This window comes from Sinocyclocheilus anshuiensis, unplaced genomic scaffold, assembly GCF_001515605.1.
Source record: "Sinocyclocheilus anshuiensis isolate Anshui unplaced genomic scaffold, SAMN03320099.WGS_v1.1 scaffold1604, whole genome shotgun sequence".
NCBI lineage: Eukaryota > Metazoa > Chordata > Actinopteri > Cypriniformes > Cyprinidae > Sinocyclocheilus > Sinocyclocheilus anshuiensis.
In genome coordinates, this window is record NW_015555841.1 from 213,912 (window position 1) to 234,983 (window position 21,072).

Genomic DNA, 21,072 nt, shown 5'->3' on the forward strand with positions numbered 1-21,072 from the left:
GCAGATAACTCCACATTTCATGTTTCACGGTTAAACAAAAACACTTGTTTAATCTTTGTAATCTCTTTAGCTGACAATGTAGATGCCTGACAAATGTTGTTGTGATTACACACAATACAGGGAGCAGCTTTTCCCTCACCACTGTAATGTGCTGCTTTTGCAAGGTTCCGTGAAAAAGTTTCAGCTTTTATTTTCCTTTTGTGCCCTGAAGAAGATATCACGGGTTCATCATGTTCGTCGAAATGATCCATCCTCTATCACTTTTAGTCAGCTTTGACAAAACTCCTCTCAGCTAGCATGTCTTTTCGAAGTGATTATAGCAACCTTGTTGATTACAGCGTGCTGATTCGCTAAAATTGACTTATTGGCTTCTGTTCACAAACAACAAGGGCACTTGTCGGCTTCTGCTGTAAAACGTGAACTCGCAGTGCCTTGACAGCGGACAATACCGGCTTTTTTGCCAATATGGGTTTAGACTTCAGATTGTGCTAAATGTGGAGAATAATGCACGCCAGTCAGTCCTTTTGTTTGTTTTTAAAGTGCCGTTTATTGTTTTCTTTCTTTTTTTTTTTTTTTGCAAATTAACTCTTCTATGTGTTAGTGCATATGATAATCAAGGGAAAAAATAAAATAAAAAGTCATGAATGAACTCTTCATCTCATGATGCACTGGAAATGGCATGGCATATTTTGAATTGATTTGAGAAATATATCAATAGAGTTGTACAGCCATTAGTTCTGATGCACAGCTCATTGTTTGCAATGCTTCATGGGAATAGGCAGTCACTGATGAACTATTTTACCATAATTTGCATTTCTATGGATCTCTTAAAATCAAAAGCATTCTAGTCCTACAGAAGCATAATTTCTTATAATATCGGAGCACATCACATGACTGGTCTCCATCCAAATATTTTTGTTTAAAATCTATTTCTCTATGGAGAAAATTAATGGGATTTTTACATCTGGAGGCTGACTGCTGTGCATAATTGTAGTGCATTTATGATTCATGGCGGAAACCTCCCAAAAGCATCAACATAAATCTCACTAACTTCAAAAGCCTTTGGAAATGGAACTTCTAGTATGCAAATGACCATTGCCAACCTGAACTTTGTATTTTTATTATAATTATTTTTTTCTGCATTATCCTGGTCAGTGGAATGAAGACGTACAAGCCTCTTTTGGATTGCCAAATACATCAAAAATTATTCTAAATTAATTTAGAGAAATTAGCATTTTTATAATATTGTTAGGCCTCAGTGAGAGTATAGTCAAATTAGAGTTCAGCAGTATTGACACTGACAGAGCATGTTGTTAAGTCATTTTGTCTTCAGTTGTCTTTGTCCACTCTGGAGAAAAATAATTTGACTCAAAGTCTACCACTGTGCTGCACAAATAAAAGAACACATGCAGTTCTCAGCAGAACTGCTGTTAGATGCTTTTCTAAATGCTGTCCGAGGCTGTTAAGAGTTCCATTGATTTCGGTTTAGCATCACTTCATTAGCAGACATGCTGACCATCATTTAGCCACCTTCCTCCATCGGTATACTTGATGCCATGGCAACCATCCAACTGCTACACGTAACTCATCCCACACCATTTCTGCCTTGAACATCAAAGATGATCCATAGCTTTTTGAGATTTTCCAAAACAAACATGGTGTTAATGCTTACATCTTAATATAATTAAGCAGTTGAGAATTGCTATATAGTATATACAGTATCACCATATCTCTTTACTTTAATGTACTGTATTTATGCAAGTAAAGTTGGATATAAAATGTTTGAATGTTGCATCAGAAATCGAGACTCATCAGACCAGACAATTTTCTTTGTGTCTGTTCTTCACCAGGTGTGATCTTCTGCTGCTGTAGCACATCTGCTTCAAGGTTCGTGGTGCGTTCATGCTTGTTTGCGAACCTTTGTTGTAATAAGTGGTTATTTGAGTTACTGTTGCCTTTCTATCAGCTCAAACCACCCTGGCCATTCTCATCTGACCTCTGGCATCAACAAGGCATTTTCACAAAGAATTGCTGCTCACTGGACTTTTTCGTTCTCTAAACTCTAGAGATGGTTGTGCATGAATATCCCAGTAGATCAGCAGTTTCTGAAATACTTAGACCAGCACGTCTGGCACCAACAAACATGCCACAATCAAAGTCACTTAAATCACCTTTCTCCCCCATTCTGATGCTGGGTTTGAACTTCAGCAGGTCGTCTTGACCACGTCTACATGCCTAAATGCAATGAGTTTCTGTTATGTGATTAGTTGATTAGATACTGTATTTGCATTAATTAACTGAATTCACTTTCAAACCAAGTAGCTTTCTGTTGGTCAATGTAGAGAATTTGCACGACCAACCTGATCCTGTGGCAAATTATTGTGGGGAAATCCTTTGCCCCCATGGCTAATTCATGGTCGTGAGGATTCTTATTGCAATGAATAGATTTTGCCTATGAAAAGTTGTTGAACAACAATAAATGTGACTTCATCTTTATGGAGAACCTTTAATTTTAAGAGTGTTTGCTGGCTGCCTCCAAACTCATGCAAAATAAAAACAGCAGGCAACTTATTCTGTAGTGCAGCGATGAGATGCTTTCACAGCAGGTGTTTCCACACTGATCTTTAGAACAGTATCCACACCTAAGTGTGACACTTACATTAAACACACAGCTGCTAATTAGACAGAATGACACACACTAGTGAAACTCAGCAAAATAAAAAAAACAGTCACTCGCTACAGGGACCTCGGACTCATCCATCTGCAAACTTCTCCAGCAGGGGGCCTTCAACATAAAGCCACATGATATGGTAAGGAAATCACCCCTGTCCAGAGCCATTATGCCTCCGCGGAGAGAGCGGCCCTCTACATATCTCAAGTTAATTGAAGTTGTGATGCAGCACCGGCAGTAGGGAGTAGCGATGTGTCTTTGTAATGAAGCTGGGAGATAAATTGTTTGTGACTTTTTGAGGCATCTCATCCCACTCCATCTCTCTGTTTCACCTCATCCCACTCCTGCAGCAGACAATAAGAGGGGACGTTTATTTTTATATATTATGCCTCTGCTGTGGTGCAAATGGGCCAGAACATGTTGAGATGGGTCAACGGCGTCCCCTGAGGCACTCTGATTTCCTGCCAGTTGGAAATACAATACAAACATTGCAGCATTGTGGGCATCACACCGCCTGTCCGTTTTTGCTTTGGCCCCCTGTTTGGAAGTACTGTTGATTTCCAAATGGGCCAAATACATTTACTAAAATCATGCAGTGATCCGCATGAACTCCAACACATGCTCTCCATCTGTGTGGAAATGTAATTTCCCCTTCAGCAACTCGAGCTGAATCGAACGCTTTGGGAATGCCTTCAGCGTGACGACGCTCTGAATCACCTGTGTAATCAGTCCAATGGATGGGCGAGACGTCACGGGCTGGGTGACGTAGAGACCAGGGAGCTTAAAAGCACGTGCGGTGGTTACAGCGGCAGCTTCTGTTATTCAGCGAAGCGCTCTGTGTGTGATAGTTCTATTTATTGTTGTCTGTCCCAGTAAAAGCATTTCAAAAAGCCATGTCAAAGGCGAAAGTCAAGCATATAAGGGCGAGAGCAGACAGCATTTTAGACTGTGTGTTCCTCCTTGCCCACGCTACGTTACGGGTTGAGATACACACAGTTTATGTGTTGTTTTTTTGGGAGCGGAGCTCGCACAGTCAGTTCTTCCTTTAGCGGCCATTTATTGCACTCTCACCCCACACTTTCCCCAAGTATGTGGATGCTGTTCTGGCTCCACTGTGACTCCAGGGCATCTGCATACTGAATTATATAGACGATTGGTTGATATTGGCTCAATCGGAGCAGACGGTGGTTCGGAATCGAAATGTCATTCTCGCCCATATGAAAGAGATGGGGTTAAGACTGAACGCCAAGAAGTGTTCTTTCTTCGTTACAGAGAACCACTTATCTGGCCGTGGTTTGGGATTCGACCGTGATGCAGGCACGTTTGTCTTCTGCTCGGATCGAGTCGATCCTCATAGCAGTCGCAAGAGTGAGAGAAGGCCGGTCACTCACTGTCAAGCAGTTTCAGAAACTGCGGTGTCTGATGGCAGCTGCATTTAACGGGATACCTTTTGGCCTGGTGTTCATGAGACCCCTACAGTGGTGGCTCAAGACCAAGGGGTTTTCCCCGAGGGGCAACCCACTTCGCATGATCAAGGTCATGCGGCGATGCTTTCGTGCCTTATACATGTGGAGAAAGCCTTGGTTCTTCTCTCAGCGCCCGGAGTTGGGGACTCCTTGTTGTCGCGTATGCTAACGACGGATGCCTCCCTCACTGGTTGGGTGCGGTCATGAGTGGCCGACCAGCCCTTGCTTTGTGGAGCGGCCACCATCTCATGTGGCACATCTACTGCCTGGAGATGCTGGTCGTGTTTATAGCATTAAAACACTTCCTCCCAGACCTAAGAGGCCACCGTGTGTTGGGTGTACCGACAACACAGTGGTGGTTTCTTACATCAACCACCAGGGAGGTCTGTGTTCAAACACCCTTTACAGGCTGGCGCACCAGATCCTTGTGTGGGTCAACCTTTCAGTCACTGCAAGCGTTGTTAGGTCTCCTCTCGCTACGGAGAGTTTTTGAGGCCTCCGCTCGCCAGAGCTCCACTAGGACAGTATCTGTGAGTGGTGGTCTCTATGTGAGCCTCCTTACAGGATGTCCGGAGTGTGTAGTGTAGTCAGGCCTCCTCTCGTTGGAGAGTTGTCATGCTAAGGCCTCTGCTCCAAGAGCTTGACCGTTTCTGCGAGTGTCGTCAGGTTTCCTCTCGCTACAGAGAGTTATTGAGGCCTCCGCTCACCAGAGCTCCGCTAAAACAGCATCTGTAAATGGTAGGCTCTAGATGAACCTCCTTACAAGTTGTCCGGAGAGTGGAGTGTAGTTAGGCCTCCTCTCGGTTTAGAGAGTTGTCATGCTGAGGCCTCCGCTCCAAGAGCTCGACCATTTCTGAGAGTGTCGTCAAGTCTCCTCTCACAACAGAGAGTTATTGAGGCCTTCGCTCACCAGAGCCCCGGGGGGATGGAGGCTCCACCCCGAGGTGGTGGAACTCATCTGAAAACAGACTTGGCCAAGGCTTCGGCTGTATACCTCCCCCGATCGCTCGGCTCCCGGGAGTTCTTGAGAGAGTGCACCGGACGAGTAGCGCTGGTCAGGCCGGGCCGAGTACGCTTCCCGGACCTGATTTCCCTTCTAGACGGCTTTCCATGGGAGATTTCCGTCAGGAGGGATCTCCTCTTTCAGGCGGGGCCTTCCCCCTGCCCAGAGTTTTTGGAACTGTGGATGTGGCCCCTCAGGGGGCACCGCTCATAAGTTCCGGTCTCTCAACTGAGGTTGCTGAGACCATTCTCCAGTCCAGATCTCCCTCCACGAGGAAACTGTACTCCTTGAAGTGAACCTTCACTTCTTGACGCGGCAACCGCCAGCTCGACCCAGTTAACTGCCCAGTTGGTTCAGTGCTGGAGTTCTTGCAGGTACGGTTCTCCGCAGGGTTATCCCACTCCACCTTGAAGGTTTCCGTGGCGGCCCTAGCTGCTTACCACGCCCCTCTTGGTGGTCGGTCTTTCGGGAAAGAGCCACTAGTTACATGTTTCCTCCACGGTGCGCTGAGGCTGAGGCCTCCGGCCAGGAGAAGCTTATGCTAGTTTAGTTTAGTTTTATTTATTTATGAAGCACATTTAAACACAACAGGTGTTGCAACAAAATATATGCAAAAACTTATGCTAAGTGGTGGATCGGGATGCTATCTATAGCCTTGAGTCCTCTGATCTCCCCTCTCCCTGGGGGTCAAGGCTCATTCCTGCAGAAGTTGGAACGCTGAACGCTGCGGGATGTCCACTCCGTTTACTTGTCAGATTATATACCTGCATTTTGTGCCACTCCTGGCTCCTTTTTCTCTCGCCTTAGCTGTGCTCTTCCACACTAGGCAGGAACTTGCAAGTCTGGCAGTGTGGGCATACTCGTTCCCAAAGCATTCGATGCAGCTCAAGTTCCTGAAGGGGAATGTATCTAGATTACGTATGTAACCCTAGTTCTCCGAGGGAACGAGACGCTGCGTCTCATTGCCATACTTCCAGCATCCCTGCGAGCGCTTCCTTCATTCCACCAGAAACTGCTGCTGTATCCACCGCACGTGCTTTTAAGCTCCCTGGTCTCTACGTCACCCCACCCGTGACATCTTGCCCGTCCATTGGACTGATTACACACGTGATTCAGAGCGTGGTGACGCTGAAGGCATTCCCAAAGCGTTCGACGCAGCATCTCGTTCCCTCTGTGAACTAGGGTTACATGCGTAACCTAGAGACATTTTTATGTATTTATTTATTATTTATTTGGCAAGCTAATAAAACACTTTAAGAATTACCCGCCATTTGGCCTCACATGGTTTTAGTTAAATTGTCAAAGTAATAGTCTGACTTCTGTAGTTCTCTGACCCTGAAATAATGCAAAATATAGGTTTATGGCCAAGAGTACTGTATGTGTACATCCCTGTTTTATCTACACGGATAACTAACAGATTTACAAAACCAATCGTTTAGACTTGCAAGCACTACATTTTCAGTAGAATGAGGTGCATTGAAGAGATTAGTCGCTCTCAGTGTGGCATTGGAAAAACCTTAACTACACATTGAAAAATGTGAAAAAAAATGCACTTTCTAATAATGTCAATTAAAACTTTTTAAAGAACATTTTAAGTCATTGTTTTAGGAATCTTTTGTCATGTTTATCATACTAAAGCACATGTAAAGTACTTGATTCTTTTTAACTGTAGTGAACGGTAGTTTGTCGTTTTAATTGTAGTGTGCTATTCAATATCACATTTAAAATTTGTGTATTTTAAATGTTCCAAATTGCAACTTTACCATTACAAATGTGTAATTACACATTTATTTCAAAACATAAAATACAAGTTTCAGTAGAAATTACATTAAAGTATATTTTAGTTTACATGTTCAACAAGCACAGTCAAGGTTGTCAACACATTCTCATGGTTGGCCTAACGGATAGAGAGTCGGACTTGTAACCCGAAGGTCGCAAGTTCGAGTCTCAGGTCCGGCAGGAATTGTTGGTGGGGGGAGTGAATAACCAGCGCTCAAAACCTTGTAGAGTCAAAACCTTCAATACCACGACTGAGGTGAGACCCTTGAGCAAGGCACCGAAGTGCCGCAGCATTGTCTGCCCACTGCTCTGGGTGTGTGTTCACTGTGTGTGTGTGTGTGTGTGTGTGTGCGTGTTTGTTCACTACTCACTGCTGTGTGTGTGCACTTGGATGGGTTAAATGCAGAGCAGAAATTTCAAGTGTGGGCCACACGTCACGTCCTTTCCTGAGAACAAAAGGTATTTTACTTGAGCAAACTGCTGAAGAGAAAACTCTATTCCCCCATGGCCTGAACTTTTTCCACATTCTCTTACCTTCTTTCCAAAATGCACACATCAAAGCTCGTCTGTTCATGATAAGAGCAAAGAGGTGATGTGGAGCGATAAGACAGTGGACAGGAAAGGAGAATGTGTTAAAGACAGGATAAATGAAGTTCTAGATGTTGTGCATAACTCATATGCCCTCATTTCTCTTTTAAGGACAAAGCGTTTACTGAGTATATCATCTCACAGCCTTTATACTCATTTATCTTTTTTTACACAGGAATAGATAAGCATGACTTCAGCATTTCCGTGCATGTAGTAAATCATGTACTGCCCTCTAACGCCTTTCAGCAGAGGTGTGTGTCTTCCGGTGTCTCATGGGTTTGTGTGTGTGTGTGTGTGTGTTTGTGTGTTTGTTTCAGCACTGGACCCCGATAAGGAGAGCGTAGAGGCCCTGATGCAAAGGTTTAAGGAGAGTTTCCGGACCAACACCACTATGGAAATAACACACTTCCAGAACGTTGCACACAGCTCCTCCACTGGCCGCAAGAGAGGACCAGCTCACACCAGAGGTTTGCAATGCACTGACCCAGTGACACACTCAAACATCATCTGTTGTTGGGGTTGCTCATGACCAGGAGTGTCCCGTTATTTGTGTCCCGTATTTCTGTCAAATGAACCACCGATGCCAATCCTTCGTGATTTAATTATTCTTTTGAGTCAGTTCTGTATTTTCGGTGAACTAGCTGAATATGTTTGAACCACTCTTTCACTGAATCATATAGTCCAGACCACAGTTCTGAGATTAACAGAGGAGGCAAAAATGCCATCAAATTGGACAAAAATGCCCCTGCACAATTGAACTAAATCTGTTATGGCTGTCGTGAATAAAGTGAAAATGAAACGTATGCATGTACACATTGTACACATACACAAACAATGTACACATGTATACATTGTTTTTCCCCCAGTTTAACACATTACAAATATTTAACTCAATAAACGCAGCATCCTTTGTTTTTCCTGCCATCCTTTGGCTAGCATAGACTATATGAACACGCTATCAAGCATGATGGAACACAAAATATAACTTAATTCGGTACCAGTACACTGTACATTTTTTCCCCGCAGTTTAACCCATTACAAATATTTAACTCAGTTAATGCAGCATTCTTTTTTTTTCCTGGCATCCTTTGGCTAGTGTTACAGTAGACTATATGAACACGCTATCAAGCACGATAGAACAAAATATAACTTAATTTGCTACCAGCGCGCTGTCTGTGAAGCAGATTTCTGTGAACACAGGCATACGACACGTGCACAAGCACAGTAATCCACTTCAGTACCGCATTGAGTTCACTTTCATGCTTCAATAAACAAAAACACACAAAATTATGTCAAAATGCCCGTTGTTAAAAAGTGTTACATGCAAGAAAAGAGTTGGAAGAAAATCAGATAAGTGTCAGATCCACGTCATGTGCATCAGGCTTTAAAAATACAGCACTGCTTTTAAAGACCTGCTGCAGTCTTTCACTGATGTACATCAAAGAACAAAAGAAAAAGAGAAATTACTCATTGCTCTGTTTGCTTCTGTTGCTTGAATACAGATTAATCTATAGGCTATTCATTATATAATTTATGCATATACAATTTACAGTTTAAATTAAAAGTTGTTATATTTTAAAAGCCTAATTCAAGTGTTACAAAAAATGGCTTTACTGTAATGTTGAATGCCTAAAATTGAGGAAAAATTTATTTAATAGAGACACCAGTACCACCAAACTACCATTTTTTTTATTTTTTTTTTTTATCGCAACAAATCGCAACCGTTTGTTTGAATACATGTCATTACCTAACTGGATGGATTTGTTTTTAATTTGTAGCAATTTGTACAGTGAAGATCACTATACAAATAATTGTGAATTCAATTAGTAAAAAAAAAAAAAAAAGTTCGGTCACACTATTTTAAAGGCCCAATTCTCGCTAATAACAAACAATTAACTATGAATTTTGCCTACATAAATTCCCAATTCACTGCTTAATTTAGTACTTTAGATTAAGTATTGGGTAGCATTAGGGATGTAGAATATGGTCATGCAGAATTTGTGCTTTATAAGTACTAATAAACAACCAATATGTTAATAATAGGCATGCTAATAAGCAACTAGTTAATAATTAGAACTAGTCCCTATACTAAAGTGTTACCAAGTTTTATGTGACTATTATTCTATTTCAAGCTTTACAGGGTTAAGAAACATGACCTAAAATGCTCTTTCCTTCCTCGCTGTGTGTGCTGTGAATGTGAACGAGTAAATACAGAATTAAATACAGGTGAAAAGTCACACGAGAGGAGTCCTCTATGATGCTGTGACTGGCTCATTACGCTTGCAGATTTGATAATGCTCACCTCTCATGCTCACAATGCTCTGCAAATCAGCCTGAATGAGCCAAACTAGTGGAAATGGACAAACTAATTACAAAGTAAACCTAATGTTCAAATCAAAATGAACTTGATCTACAAGTGAGCTGTTTTTTAATGAGCACTAAACTCAATTAAACTGTTTGCGACCATCATTAACAGAGAATCTGGTGATTTATGGTTGGAAAAAACAGTGTTTTGTAATTTTGTGACTTTGTTGTAAAAATAATATTTTAATATAAAATAATTATAAGTATAATAGTATTGGTTGCTTATTGGTAGTATGTAATTGGTGTTCCAGTAACACTGTGCAAACGTCAAAATTTACAGTAAATGCACCATGAATTTGAATACAGTAGAACTAAAAACCCAACACAGAGGCAACTTTACCTCATCATTTCATAAATTCAGCACACACCACTGATTCCCAATCAAGTCAGAGCTTAAAAACATCCCATCCCATTAGCCTCAGTGCTCAGCCACAATTTACCAGCGCGAGTCTCCACCCTGAAATTAAACCCGAGTGAATGCGTTGTCTGCCGGGTCGGAACACTAAAATAGAGAAGCGTGAAAATAATCCATTTTAGCCTTGATTTTTAAACTCCTCACCACTCCAGCTCACTTTCTTGGGCTCCTTGAAATAAAATCTTTCCAGGACCTTTAATTACTGCCCACGAAAAATTGCCTTCAGCACAGATTTATTATTATTGTTTTTTTATCCTTGCATCCATTGAGGATAACAAACAGGCTAATGGGACGAACTCTGGCGCAGAGCTGGAACTCAATTAAAGCGAGAGGAAGTGAGAGTTCACCAGGCCGCTACGAGTAGATTAGGCCTTTCCAGAAATAAAAAGGCACCAAATGAATCAAGCGCACGGTCAAAAATTACATGAGATGGGGTCAGTATGATACGTTAATACCGCTGCACCTGACACGGCATTCTGTGTGGAGAATTTCTCATTTTCTCTCATGGCTTGTGATTTTGCTTTCCACACAATTCTCGCTGCACATTTGCATGGATTTACATGCGGGGTTGGTCTCTTAAGTAGATTAAGACTCAGAAAGGTTGAGGGAGGGGAGCTGCTTATGCCAATTTTATGGTCAGAGATGCCAGCCTGACATGCATTCAGCTGGTGTAGAACTTTTGAGGCTAGTGCGACCTTTCGTTCTCATTCACCAAAATTATATTTTGACTAAAGGCTGTCAATCCCTGTAAAATGATAAAATAGCATCATAAATGTACAATTAAAATAGTCCATATGACATATGTGCTTTATTCTGAAGTCATACGAAATATAGGTGCTTGTATACTGAAAATCTTCTTGCTCTTCTACATATTCACGTTTGGTTACGTATTGTTTGCTATCTTTGAGCCCAATCTATAGTAAGACATCTTGCAATAAGTTTGACCTTGTGAAAAATAAGTACACTTTTTAGCATACTTTTAGTGGATCAGCTTATTACATTAATTATATTATTTGATAGAAAGATTATATTTAAGTGCAAACTGAACATAATATTTCCAGACACTAAACTGCAAGTTCATTACAATTACTGTAAAAAAAAATGCATTACAGTTTATATTTATAATAAATGCAATTGAACTTTAAAATGCTTTTGAACAGCTTAAGTGACACAAGCATGTCTTTTTTTCATAATTACTATTTAATAATTATTTATATTATCTTAGAAATATGCTTACAGTGTACTGCTGAATGTATTGACATTTGACTAAATTATACATTAATGTAATTTCTAGCGCAGCTTGTTTGTCATGCATTTGAATATATTTGCAATTACACGTATGTACAGTAATGATGAAGTTGCAATTTGGCACATTTGAAATATATTAACTTTAAATATAATATTGAATAACAAGAGTTAAAAATCATAATCAAGTGCTTCTTTTGCATGTTAGTATGTTAGTCAACACATCAAAATAAATCATAGCGTAGCATCAGTTCTGGCAGGTCACATTAGTCAAGCTCGCATCAGCTGACTCTCAGTTGATCCAAGTCTACCTATAGGGATGCGACACCTATCACAGCAATCACATATAAGGTCCTTCAGTACTATCACCAGTTTTTTGTTGCTCAGTAGCTAATTAAATGGCGAATTCGGCAGGCAAAACACCATCATCACTAGGAATAGGGTTGTCTGTGGTTTCAGAAATTGTTGTGGATGTATAGGCTATTTACAGAACCCCATTTTTATGTGTGGCCTGGATGAGTGTGAGATTTCCTGGCCTGAAATTACACCCCAGTCCGGCCCTGATTTAATGCTAAACAGTTAAAGAAAAAGTTTAAGAAAACAGGAAAACATTAAGATTTACAATATTTTGAAAGCTTGAAACATATTTTACGTAAAGATCATTATTTTACCAATTTCAGGATTAAGTTTGAGGATGGTTCTCCAATGTTTGTTTTTTTTTGTTAGCAGTGGCTCTTTGTATTTATTTATTTAATTTATTTATTTATTTCTCGATCTATTGCCCTATCGTGCTTTATTATTTAGAATGTGGCTATTTTTTTTGCTTAATTTAAAGAGACTGTTGTACAAGTTCAGTTTGCTGATCTTAATAAGCTTCATCAAGCTCAGCGTGAGGTTTCTATTTGTGTGCCCTCAGAGTCAATTAATTACCATTGTGGATCTTTAACGCCATTCAATCATAGTCATTTTCCAAAACAAGACAAGAGGATTCTCGGCTGGTGTCAGTATGGTATGCGTGTTGGCAGGCACAGATTTGAAGTGTCTCTCTGACAGTGATTAGCTATGCTAACGTGACCCGTGCCACTGCAGGGGAGAACACCATCTGTGTCCAAAGCCGAGAGGTCTGAACCAGCACTCACACTCCTGCCACTAATTATTCACGGTCTCTGTCAAAGACTGGAGAAACAAGTGGCTGAAGTAAATTCAGATGTTATTTGAGTCTCCTCAATATTTGATGGAATTTTAGGTTGATCATTGTTTTAAGGAAACTTTGGTCACACTTCATTTTAAGGTCCAATTCTCACTATTAACTGACTTTTCTCTCAAACTCCTAGTTTGCTGATAATTAATAATTGTATGATGCAAAATGTTCTCCCCATGAAATCAAAGTCCAGGAACTCGCACAAAACAGATGCCATGCAACAAAACTATATAATTAATCTGGAGAAGAGATCTCCAAAGAGAGCAAACAACATCACCCCCCTTGCTAATTTATGACCCTCTTCTCCCCTCTGCCCTCTCTGCCTCTCCCTCTCACTCTTTCCACCCAAAAGGTTTCACTCAAAGTTCAGTAAGAATGTTTAAACCACATATGATGTATCTTGTGAATCTGTTGTTTTTCCCTGTTATGACCCAAAACCAACTTCAGCTCGTTAAATCTAATCAGAGAGGCAAGGACCGAACATATAAGAAAATCACAGACGACTGAATGAACTTTGACGTCTATTTACGACATAAGAAACAAACAAAAATATATCCACAAATATATTGTAATTAACAAAAGATTATCACAAATAATAACAGTAAACAGGTAGGGTTACTAGGAAAACAGAAAACATTGACTACATCTAACCACCTAGAGAGATCTTACCTATCTCCCGGGGAAAATAAAGTAGGCGAGTCTTGCGGGCCACTGCTTCCCTCGCTAGATCTAACTACATAATAAAACGTGAACTAAGAAAAATAAATGCACTACCTGTTACTGAATAGACAAACAATATATAAAATAGATGTCGAAAATTAATTAGTCAAAAAAAACAAAAAAACAATTCAAAATCAAAAACAAGATCACTCCTGCTAGGAGAGGAGAGGGGATGAGCGATCTCGCCATGAGGCGAGAGAGACCCCAAACAAAGAACGAGAGATGCCAGCAATGCCATCAAAGTTTTTATTGTAGAAATTCCCAATTACTTCATTCCACTTTCGAGGATCAGAGAAATCCCTCCTCACAACTCCACCTACAGGCTAAAATAAATAAATCACTCACGGGACAATTCCTCTACGTGCATACCCACGTAACATTCCTCTTCATGTTTAGTATCGTTCTAAAGGTCTCTGTGCGATTGGTAAAATGGTCTCAATTTCACAGCAGTCACTTATGTTATGAGAAAGATTGAAAATGTTTGTAGATTTGTGGTTTTCTGCTGAGGGGTGTGTCTCCCTCAGGGTCTGTGAGAATGTTTTCCTATCTCCGGCCAGGTGCGACCCTGGGTCGTGAGATCCTAACAAACAAAACGGTCTTTAATTTTTCTTACAACTGATTTGAAGATTCGTTTGTTCTGGTCTGGATATATAAGCGAAGTGAGAAAACACTACTTTGGTATTCTGTAGCCAGAAAATCCCCGCAGCATATGTGAATCTGGAACTCTGCACTAAAACTCACATGCTGCTGTGTGTCTCTCTGCTGTCAGGTATGCATCTCTTAGATTGATCTTTGCAAGTGATGTTATGTATTTACCTGAATTGTAACTGAATTTAATTCTGAATTGGCTTCTAATTGTTTAGTTATGAAATTGGCGTGATACATTTTTACCTGACAAATAAAATGTTATATTTGAGTTATCCTGAACTCTCCTGAAATCATTATGATTGGTAGATCATGTGGAGGCTGATGTTACCTCAAATCTACGACCAGGGCTGCATTTCCCAAAAGCATCGTAGGCCTAATTTGATCGTAGCTCCATTGGTTTCAATGGGTCTACGATGTACTTAAGCTTACGATGCTTTTAGGAAACGCAGCCCAGAATAGTACAAACTGAAGGCACCCAGGTGAATGGAGCAGTTCTCACTCCATCTGTGATCTTTTGATTAGACTAAAATTGAAACTAAATCCTGATAAATTAAGTGAACTTTGCAGAAGCGCAACAGTGATGACTGTACAGTGATGACACCTATTGAGTCGTACGCTACGACGCACATCACTATAAAAGAATAAAATGTCAGCATGTGCTAGTGGTAAACAAAAAGAGCATGATAAATCACACTTTAGCAGTTGCAATTTTTATGTGTGCTGCAAAAAAGTGGAAGCGGCGAAAGAGGAAGGGATAAGAGCTTGAGGTAAGCAGTTTTATGTTTTAGCGCCGTCGCGTTGATTTCATGTCGCATTTTTATTGGTTGGTCAGTAAACATGGATCGTAGCAGCAAACACACTGTGCGATGATCATGCTGTATCGTAGGCTATCTTTGGTCGCAAGACCGTGACAACGGCTGCTTTTGAACCTCTCTCACTGTAAGACACAGAACCACTGATTAGGAGCCACGATCACAGAAATCACCACGATTGTTTCACGATGCCAATCTTTCGTCTGAGACAGCCGAAAATTGTGCAGTGTGTTTAGGGCTTAAGATAATAAAGGTATCATTTTCGAAACTTGCACCTTGAAACCAGTTTTCCAAAATGTACGTTCTCAGGCCCCCAAATCACCATTCTCATGTAAATGAACGGCTAAAATGACCAGGGTTATTCTGCAGGTCCACTGTCCAGTAGAGTTCACGTCTAATTTTAATCAAACACACCTGGTAATTTTCAAGTAATCCTAGTGAACTTGATTAGCTTGTCCGGGTGTGTTTGATTAGGGTTGGTGGAAAGACACCAGCCCCTTGTCCAAATACCCACACTTGCGGTCTTTGCACTTGACCACTTGACTACTTATATGACGTATTTCGCCCAAGTGTTTAAGTGAGCATGAAGACCACAAGTGTGTGTAGAACTTTTCATTATATGATGGGACACACTTATAGTGTTGTAAAAATGCAAGTGGTTTTTTTTTTTTCAGAACTTTATTTTTATTGTCAATACTTTGCATTTTAAAATAAACTTCTAAATGTCTGTTCAGTAGTCACTATAACAGATGACACAATTTAATTTGTGGTGCTTCTAATTAAGTGATTCTTTCGTCTGGGACAGCCGAAAATTGTGCAGTGTGTTTAGGGCTTAAGATAATAAAGGTATCATTTTCGAAACTTGCACCTTGAAACCAGTTTTCCAAAATGTACGTTCTCAGGCCCCCAAATCACCATTCTCATGTAAATGAACGGCTAAAATGACCAGGGTTATTCTGCAGGTCCACTGTCCAGTAGAGTTCACGTCTAATTTTAATCAAACACACCTGGTAATTTTCAAGTAATCCTAGTGAACTTGATTAGCTTGTCCGGGTGTGTTTGATTAGGGTTGGTGGAAAGACACCAGCCCCTTGTCCAAATACCCACACTTGCGGTCTTTGCACTTGACCACTTGACTACTTATATGACGTATTTCGCCCAAGTGTTTAAGTGAGCATGAAGACCACAAGTGTGTGTAGAACTTTTCATTATATGATGGGACACACTTATAGTGTTGTAAAAATGCAAGTGGTTTTTTTTTTTTCAGAACTTTATTTTTATTGTCAATACTTTGCATTTTAAAATAAACTTCTAAATGTCTGTTCAGTAGTCACTATAACAGATGACACAATTTAATTTGTGGTGCTTCTAATTAAGTGATAAAAAGCAGTTGCAAATGTTGTACAAATTAAATATCACCACTACTCATCATTGCTTCAATAAAACATGCAACACGTTGTTTTACTACCAAATTATATGTAATATATAATTATTATTAATGTTTAACATACATTGGAAAGGTTTCCGTGACCTCTCGCGATATCTCGGCAAAAAGTCTCATGACTTATTTCCAGAACATGATGCATGATGGGATACACTAAGCCTCAAATACCGCTCCGGAGCGGTATTCGAGATATTGTGGATATAGTGTGCATTAAGGGCACTGTGCGTTGGCGTTTTTAAGACCTGGGACAGTCTTGCGCACTTACTTCCTGTCGCGCACACATGCTCTCAAGTGACCAAAACTACAAGTGTGGGTATTTGGACAAGACACAGCGCTCCATACTTGCCGGAGACTGAGGCTTTAAGATGCTGTTAAATAAGTTAATTTTTTTTTTATTATTTTCATTTGCTGCATGATGTCTAGTTGTCTAGCAGAATAATTTATCTTCCCTTACAGAAAAAGTAGTAGTATACTGTACTTTAAGCTGCAAAGTGAATTTAACAAGTATACTTTATGTTGTAAGCATATATAAAAACAATCAATGTGCTGTACTAGCATTATACATGTAATTGTGCTATTTGAAGAGTTCTGAATTGGCCCACTTTTTAATTTATAAATATGTCATTTTTTGAAGTGTAACAATAGTAAACTTGAGTATACAACTACTAGGTTTTCTACGTTTTTTTTTTAATGAACTTAAAAGTGTACTGTTAGTTTTAAAGGGTATTCACAGTAAACGACATAGTTTTAAGTGAACTTAACATTAGACTTGAGTTAACAGAGTACCAGTGTAATAATTTAAGTGAGCATGAAGACCACAAGTGTGTGTAGAACTTTTCATTATATGATGGGACACACTTATAGTGTTGTAAAAATGCAAGTGTTTTTTTTTTTTTCAGAACTTTATTTTTATTGTCAATACTTTGCATTTTAAAATAAACTTCTAAATGTCTGTTCAGTAGTCACTATAACAGATGACACAATTTAATTTGTGGTGCTTCTAATTAAGTGATAAAAAGCAGTTGCAAATGTTGTACAAATTAAATATCACCACTACTCATCATTGCTTCAATAAAACATGCAACACGTTGTTTTACTACCAAATTATATGTAATATATAATTATTATTAATGTTTAACATACATTGGAAAGGTTTCCGTGACCTCTCGCGATATCTCGGCAAAAAGTCTCATGACTTATTTCCAGAACATGATGCATGATGGGATACACTAAGCCTCAAATACCGCTCCGGAGCGGTATTCGAGATATTGTGGATATAGTGTGCATTAAGGGCACTGTGCGTTGGCGTTTTTAAGACCTGGGACAGTCTTGCGCACTTACTTCCTGTCGCGCACACATGCTCTCAAGTGACCAAAACTACAAGTGTGGGTATTTGGACAAGACACAGCGCTCCATACTTGCCGGAGACTGAGGCTTTAAGATGCTGTTAAATAAGTTAATTTTTTTTTTATTATTTTCATTTGCTGCATGATGTCTAGTTGTCTAGCAGAATAATTTATCTTCCCTTACAGAAAAAGTAGTAGTATACTGTACTTTAAGCTGCAAAGTGAATTTAACAAGTATACTTTATGTTGTAAGCATATATAAAAACAATCAATGTGCTGTACTAGCATTATACATGTAATTGTGCTATTTGAAGAGTTCTGAATTGGCCCACTTTTTAATTTATAAATATGTCATTTTTTGAAGTGTAACAATAGTAAACTTGAGTATACAACTACTAGGTTTTCTACGTTTTTTTTTTAATGAACTTAAAAGTGTACTGTTAGTTTTAAAGGGTATTCACAGTAAACGACATAGTTTTAAGTGAACTTAACATTAGACTTGAGTTAACAGAGTACCAGTGTAATAATACCAGTTATTTATGTATTACAATAAATAAATAAATAAATACTTGAAAATGCTAGTCTTAAAAGAAAATGTTTCTAATAGGCTACTCTATCAAAGAGTCAACATGAATGCAACCCAAGTATATAATTATACTTTTCTTAAGCGTATCTCAATCAAAATAAGTACAAAGCAAACATACAAAGACTGTTCTGTATACTTGTCAGTATATGCCAAGTATACTTACTGTAAATATAATTTTTAAGTGCAATATCTATGATACAGTATGTACAAACAAGTGGACTGAAAAATAATGTCTTATTTAAAAAGAAGTAGTACATTTAAATGAACTTGTGTGAATGGTGCCTTAGAAGGCAGTTGCCTATATAGGTAGTAGATAGCACAGTGGCTCATATAGAAAGCTTACATCTACATATTATTTAGATGGAAGACTGTTGCAATTCAGTGCCACTGCAAACGGAAAAATTAAATATATCACACAGGCATTTTTTTTCCTGCTGCCAGTAAATAGATTCAGTTAAAAATAGGCCCACGATCAAATATGTATTGAGCCAATCTATGTTGTTGACAAAGCACTAGGTTTATGAATACATTTAATAAGTGGCTTGTGCTGTATGTTAACATCACATGACTGCAGTGATGTTTCATCTTAAAGGATGCTGCTTTATAGGCATCACATGTGGTTTTGCTTCCTTTCTAGCAGAAACTGATTTTACAACCTTGTTGTGTATACTTGCAAAGTATTCTAATTCAAACTTACTCATTTGAATATTTTAAATAAAGAATTAAAGATTTGTCAGAAGTTGATTCATAGCAAAAAATCATAGCACTTCATTTGAACTGATTATCTTGATGAACAAAACGTGTAAGAATCATAAACTTTTGTGTATTTTTGTTACTAATCCAAAAGTAGGCTCTTTGGGATAATGTACCTGAGGTGACATTTCTGCAAAACAAATGTAAGATAAACAAAAGCAAATGTGAGATAAAATGAATTTGCTGAAGCAACCATGGCATTTTATCTCGCTTCTATAAGTCTCTGAGCTCTTATCGTGACTCGTGTTTGACGGTACTTGTATTCAAGCAGGCTGCATCACAATACACAAGTGCAGTACTGTACCGGGCACACTAACAAGCAAGTTTACTACATCAGGAAAGCCATGCATATGCATCTGGTTATGTGATGCAAATGTCAAAATGTGTTAGTTTGCAAATCGTGAACTATGGTAAAGCAGTTTGAGCTTATAACATAGTTGAGCTTACTACATTTGTGTGCACGGAGTCACACAAAAATAGGTCTTTGTTAATAGGTAATCTGCCCCTGTAATCATAAGTTGTCTGAAAAGGAGCAAAAGTTGTTGGTATTTTACTGCTACTAGTTTTCATTTCAGCTGGAAACTGCAGTGAATTGTATATATAGATTTTTTTATTTTCTTTTGAGTTTTGCAAAAATGTAGATAGAGGTGTGTTTTCCCCATGAGTCTATGTTGTCCAAAAGCCGAGTTGGCCTACAAAAAATGTTATCCTTGCAGTATTTTATTTGAGGTGTAATTCCTTTCCACGGCACACTCATAAATGACATAAATGAGTTTAATATGTAAGGTTAGTATAAGCAATACTGCTACTTATCTTAGCAAACACCACTGATAAAACATAGATTAATATTCAGCTGTGTACCGTAGTTTTGCACCCTGAAAACTCGCTCCAGATCAGAGATTAATTTGGTTGTAGTTTTTCATAGATCACTCTTGCAATTTGGTTTGATGTTCTTCCTTTTTTTCTAAGTAATTTTCACTGATTGACTCGGCTCGGCTCATCTGCATATACCTCTGTGAGCCTCATCTCTGTCGTTCTCTCTCAGCTGTTACACAGTGTGATCTGCCTCTCAGCCGCTGAGACGCCGTCTGGTTTGATCTGTTCTGATGTCTCTCTCAGGCCCTCTTACACGAGATAGTCATGTGGTTCTCTGCTTGCTCTACTTCTGTGTTAATTGGAGACGTTTGAAGCTTATACATGAAAGTTTGAAGTGTATGTGAGTTTTAGAGACTGTAAGAGGAGAGGTGATGATGATGTGTGAAGAGAAAGGCAGGTCTCTCAGGCACATTTATTTATTTATTTTTTACACGACATTACACTGTGATTACAGCTCAGAGCGCCAGACAGCTTTTGTATGATCGGCTGATTTACAGCAGTATTTGTGCTTAAGTGTGAGTGTGTTTTGTTTTCAGCCCTGAAAGAGGTGAGTGAGATGTCTGTTACTGCAAATCCTCAGTGATACTTTCTTTCAAAAAATGTTTCTATTTACAGTACAGTCCTAGGTTGAAAAGTTTGAGACTTCTAGTGAAAATGTTTGTGTTTTGAAGCTTAATTGGAAAGTTATTGACTAGGGCTATACGGAAAATAATAATAATAATAAAAAATAAAAAATAAAAAAACTGATGAGTATGATCTCCAGCATGATTTGACATGTTCCAAAGAGCATATTGAGCTTCACTTGAAGAAGAAGGCCTGACCAACTGTACAATACAAAACATTGGGTTAAAATGATTTAACTGTGGGTCAGTGCTATGTCAAGCCACTATTTATATTTCTTTATCTGTGTATAGAAATAGTGCAGAATCTTAAATAAAATTCTATCATTTAATTTATTTTTCAATATCCTAAAAATGTAATAGCATGATTTTATAATGGCAGTCTAAGACATTTTACATTGTCCGCCATTTCCACAGGGGTCATGCAAAAAGTTGATGCGTAAAACCATGAACGTGAATTGTAACAAGCAGTTTACTTTTTATTTGTCAGGTTACAAAAAAAAAAAAAAAAAAAAAAAAAATAATTAAAGACAGA

The 21,072-nt window shown here is 39.0% G+C and overlaps 1 protein-coding gene across 1 annotated transcript in view; it reads left to right on the forward strand.

Annotated features, from left to right (window-relative positions):
- The window catches only part of LOC107675510 (astrotactin-2-like), a 541,421-nt gene that overhangs the window by 205,299 nt on the left and 315,050 nt on the right, over positions 1 to 21,072 (forward strand). Inside the window, exon 4 of the mRNA XM_016469894.1 lies at positions 7,825 to 7,974. Coding sequence (XP_016325380.1) covers positions 7,825 to 7,974 — 150 coding nt within the window. The remainder of the gene's footprint in view (positions 1 to 7,824; positions 7,975 to 21,072) is intronic.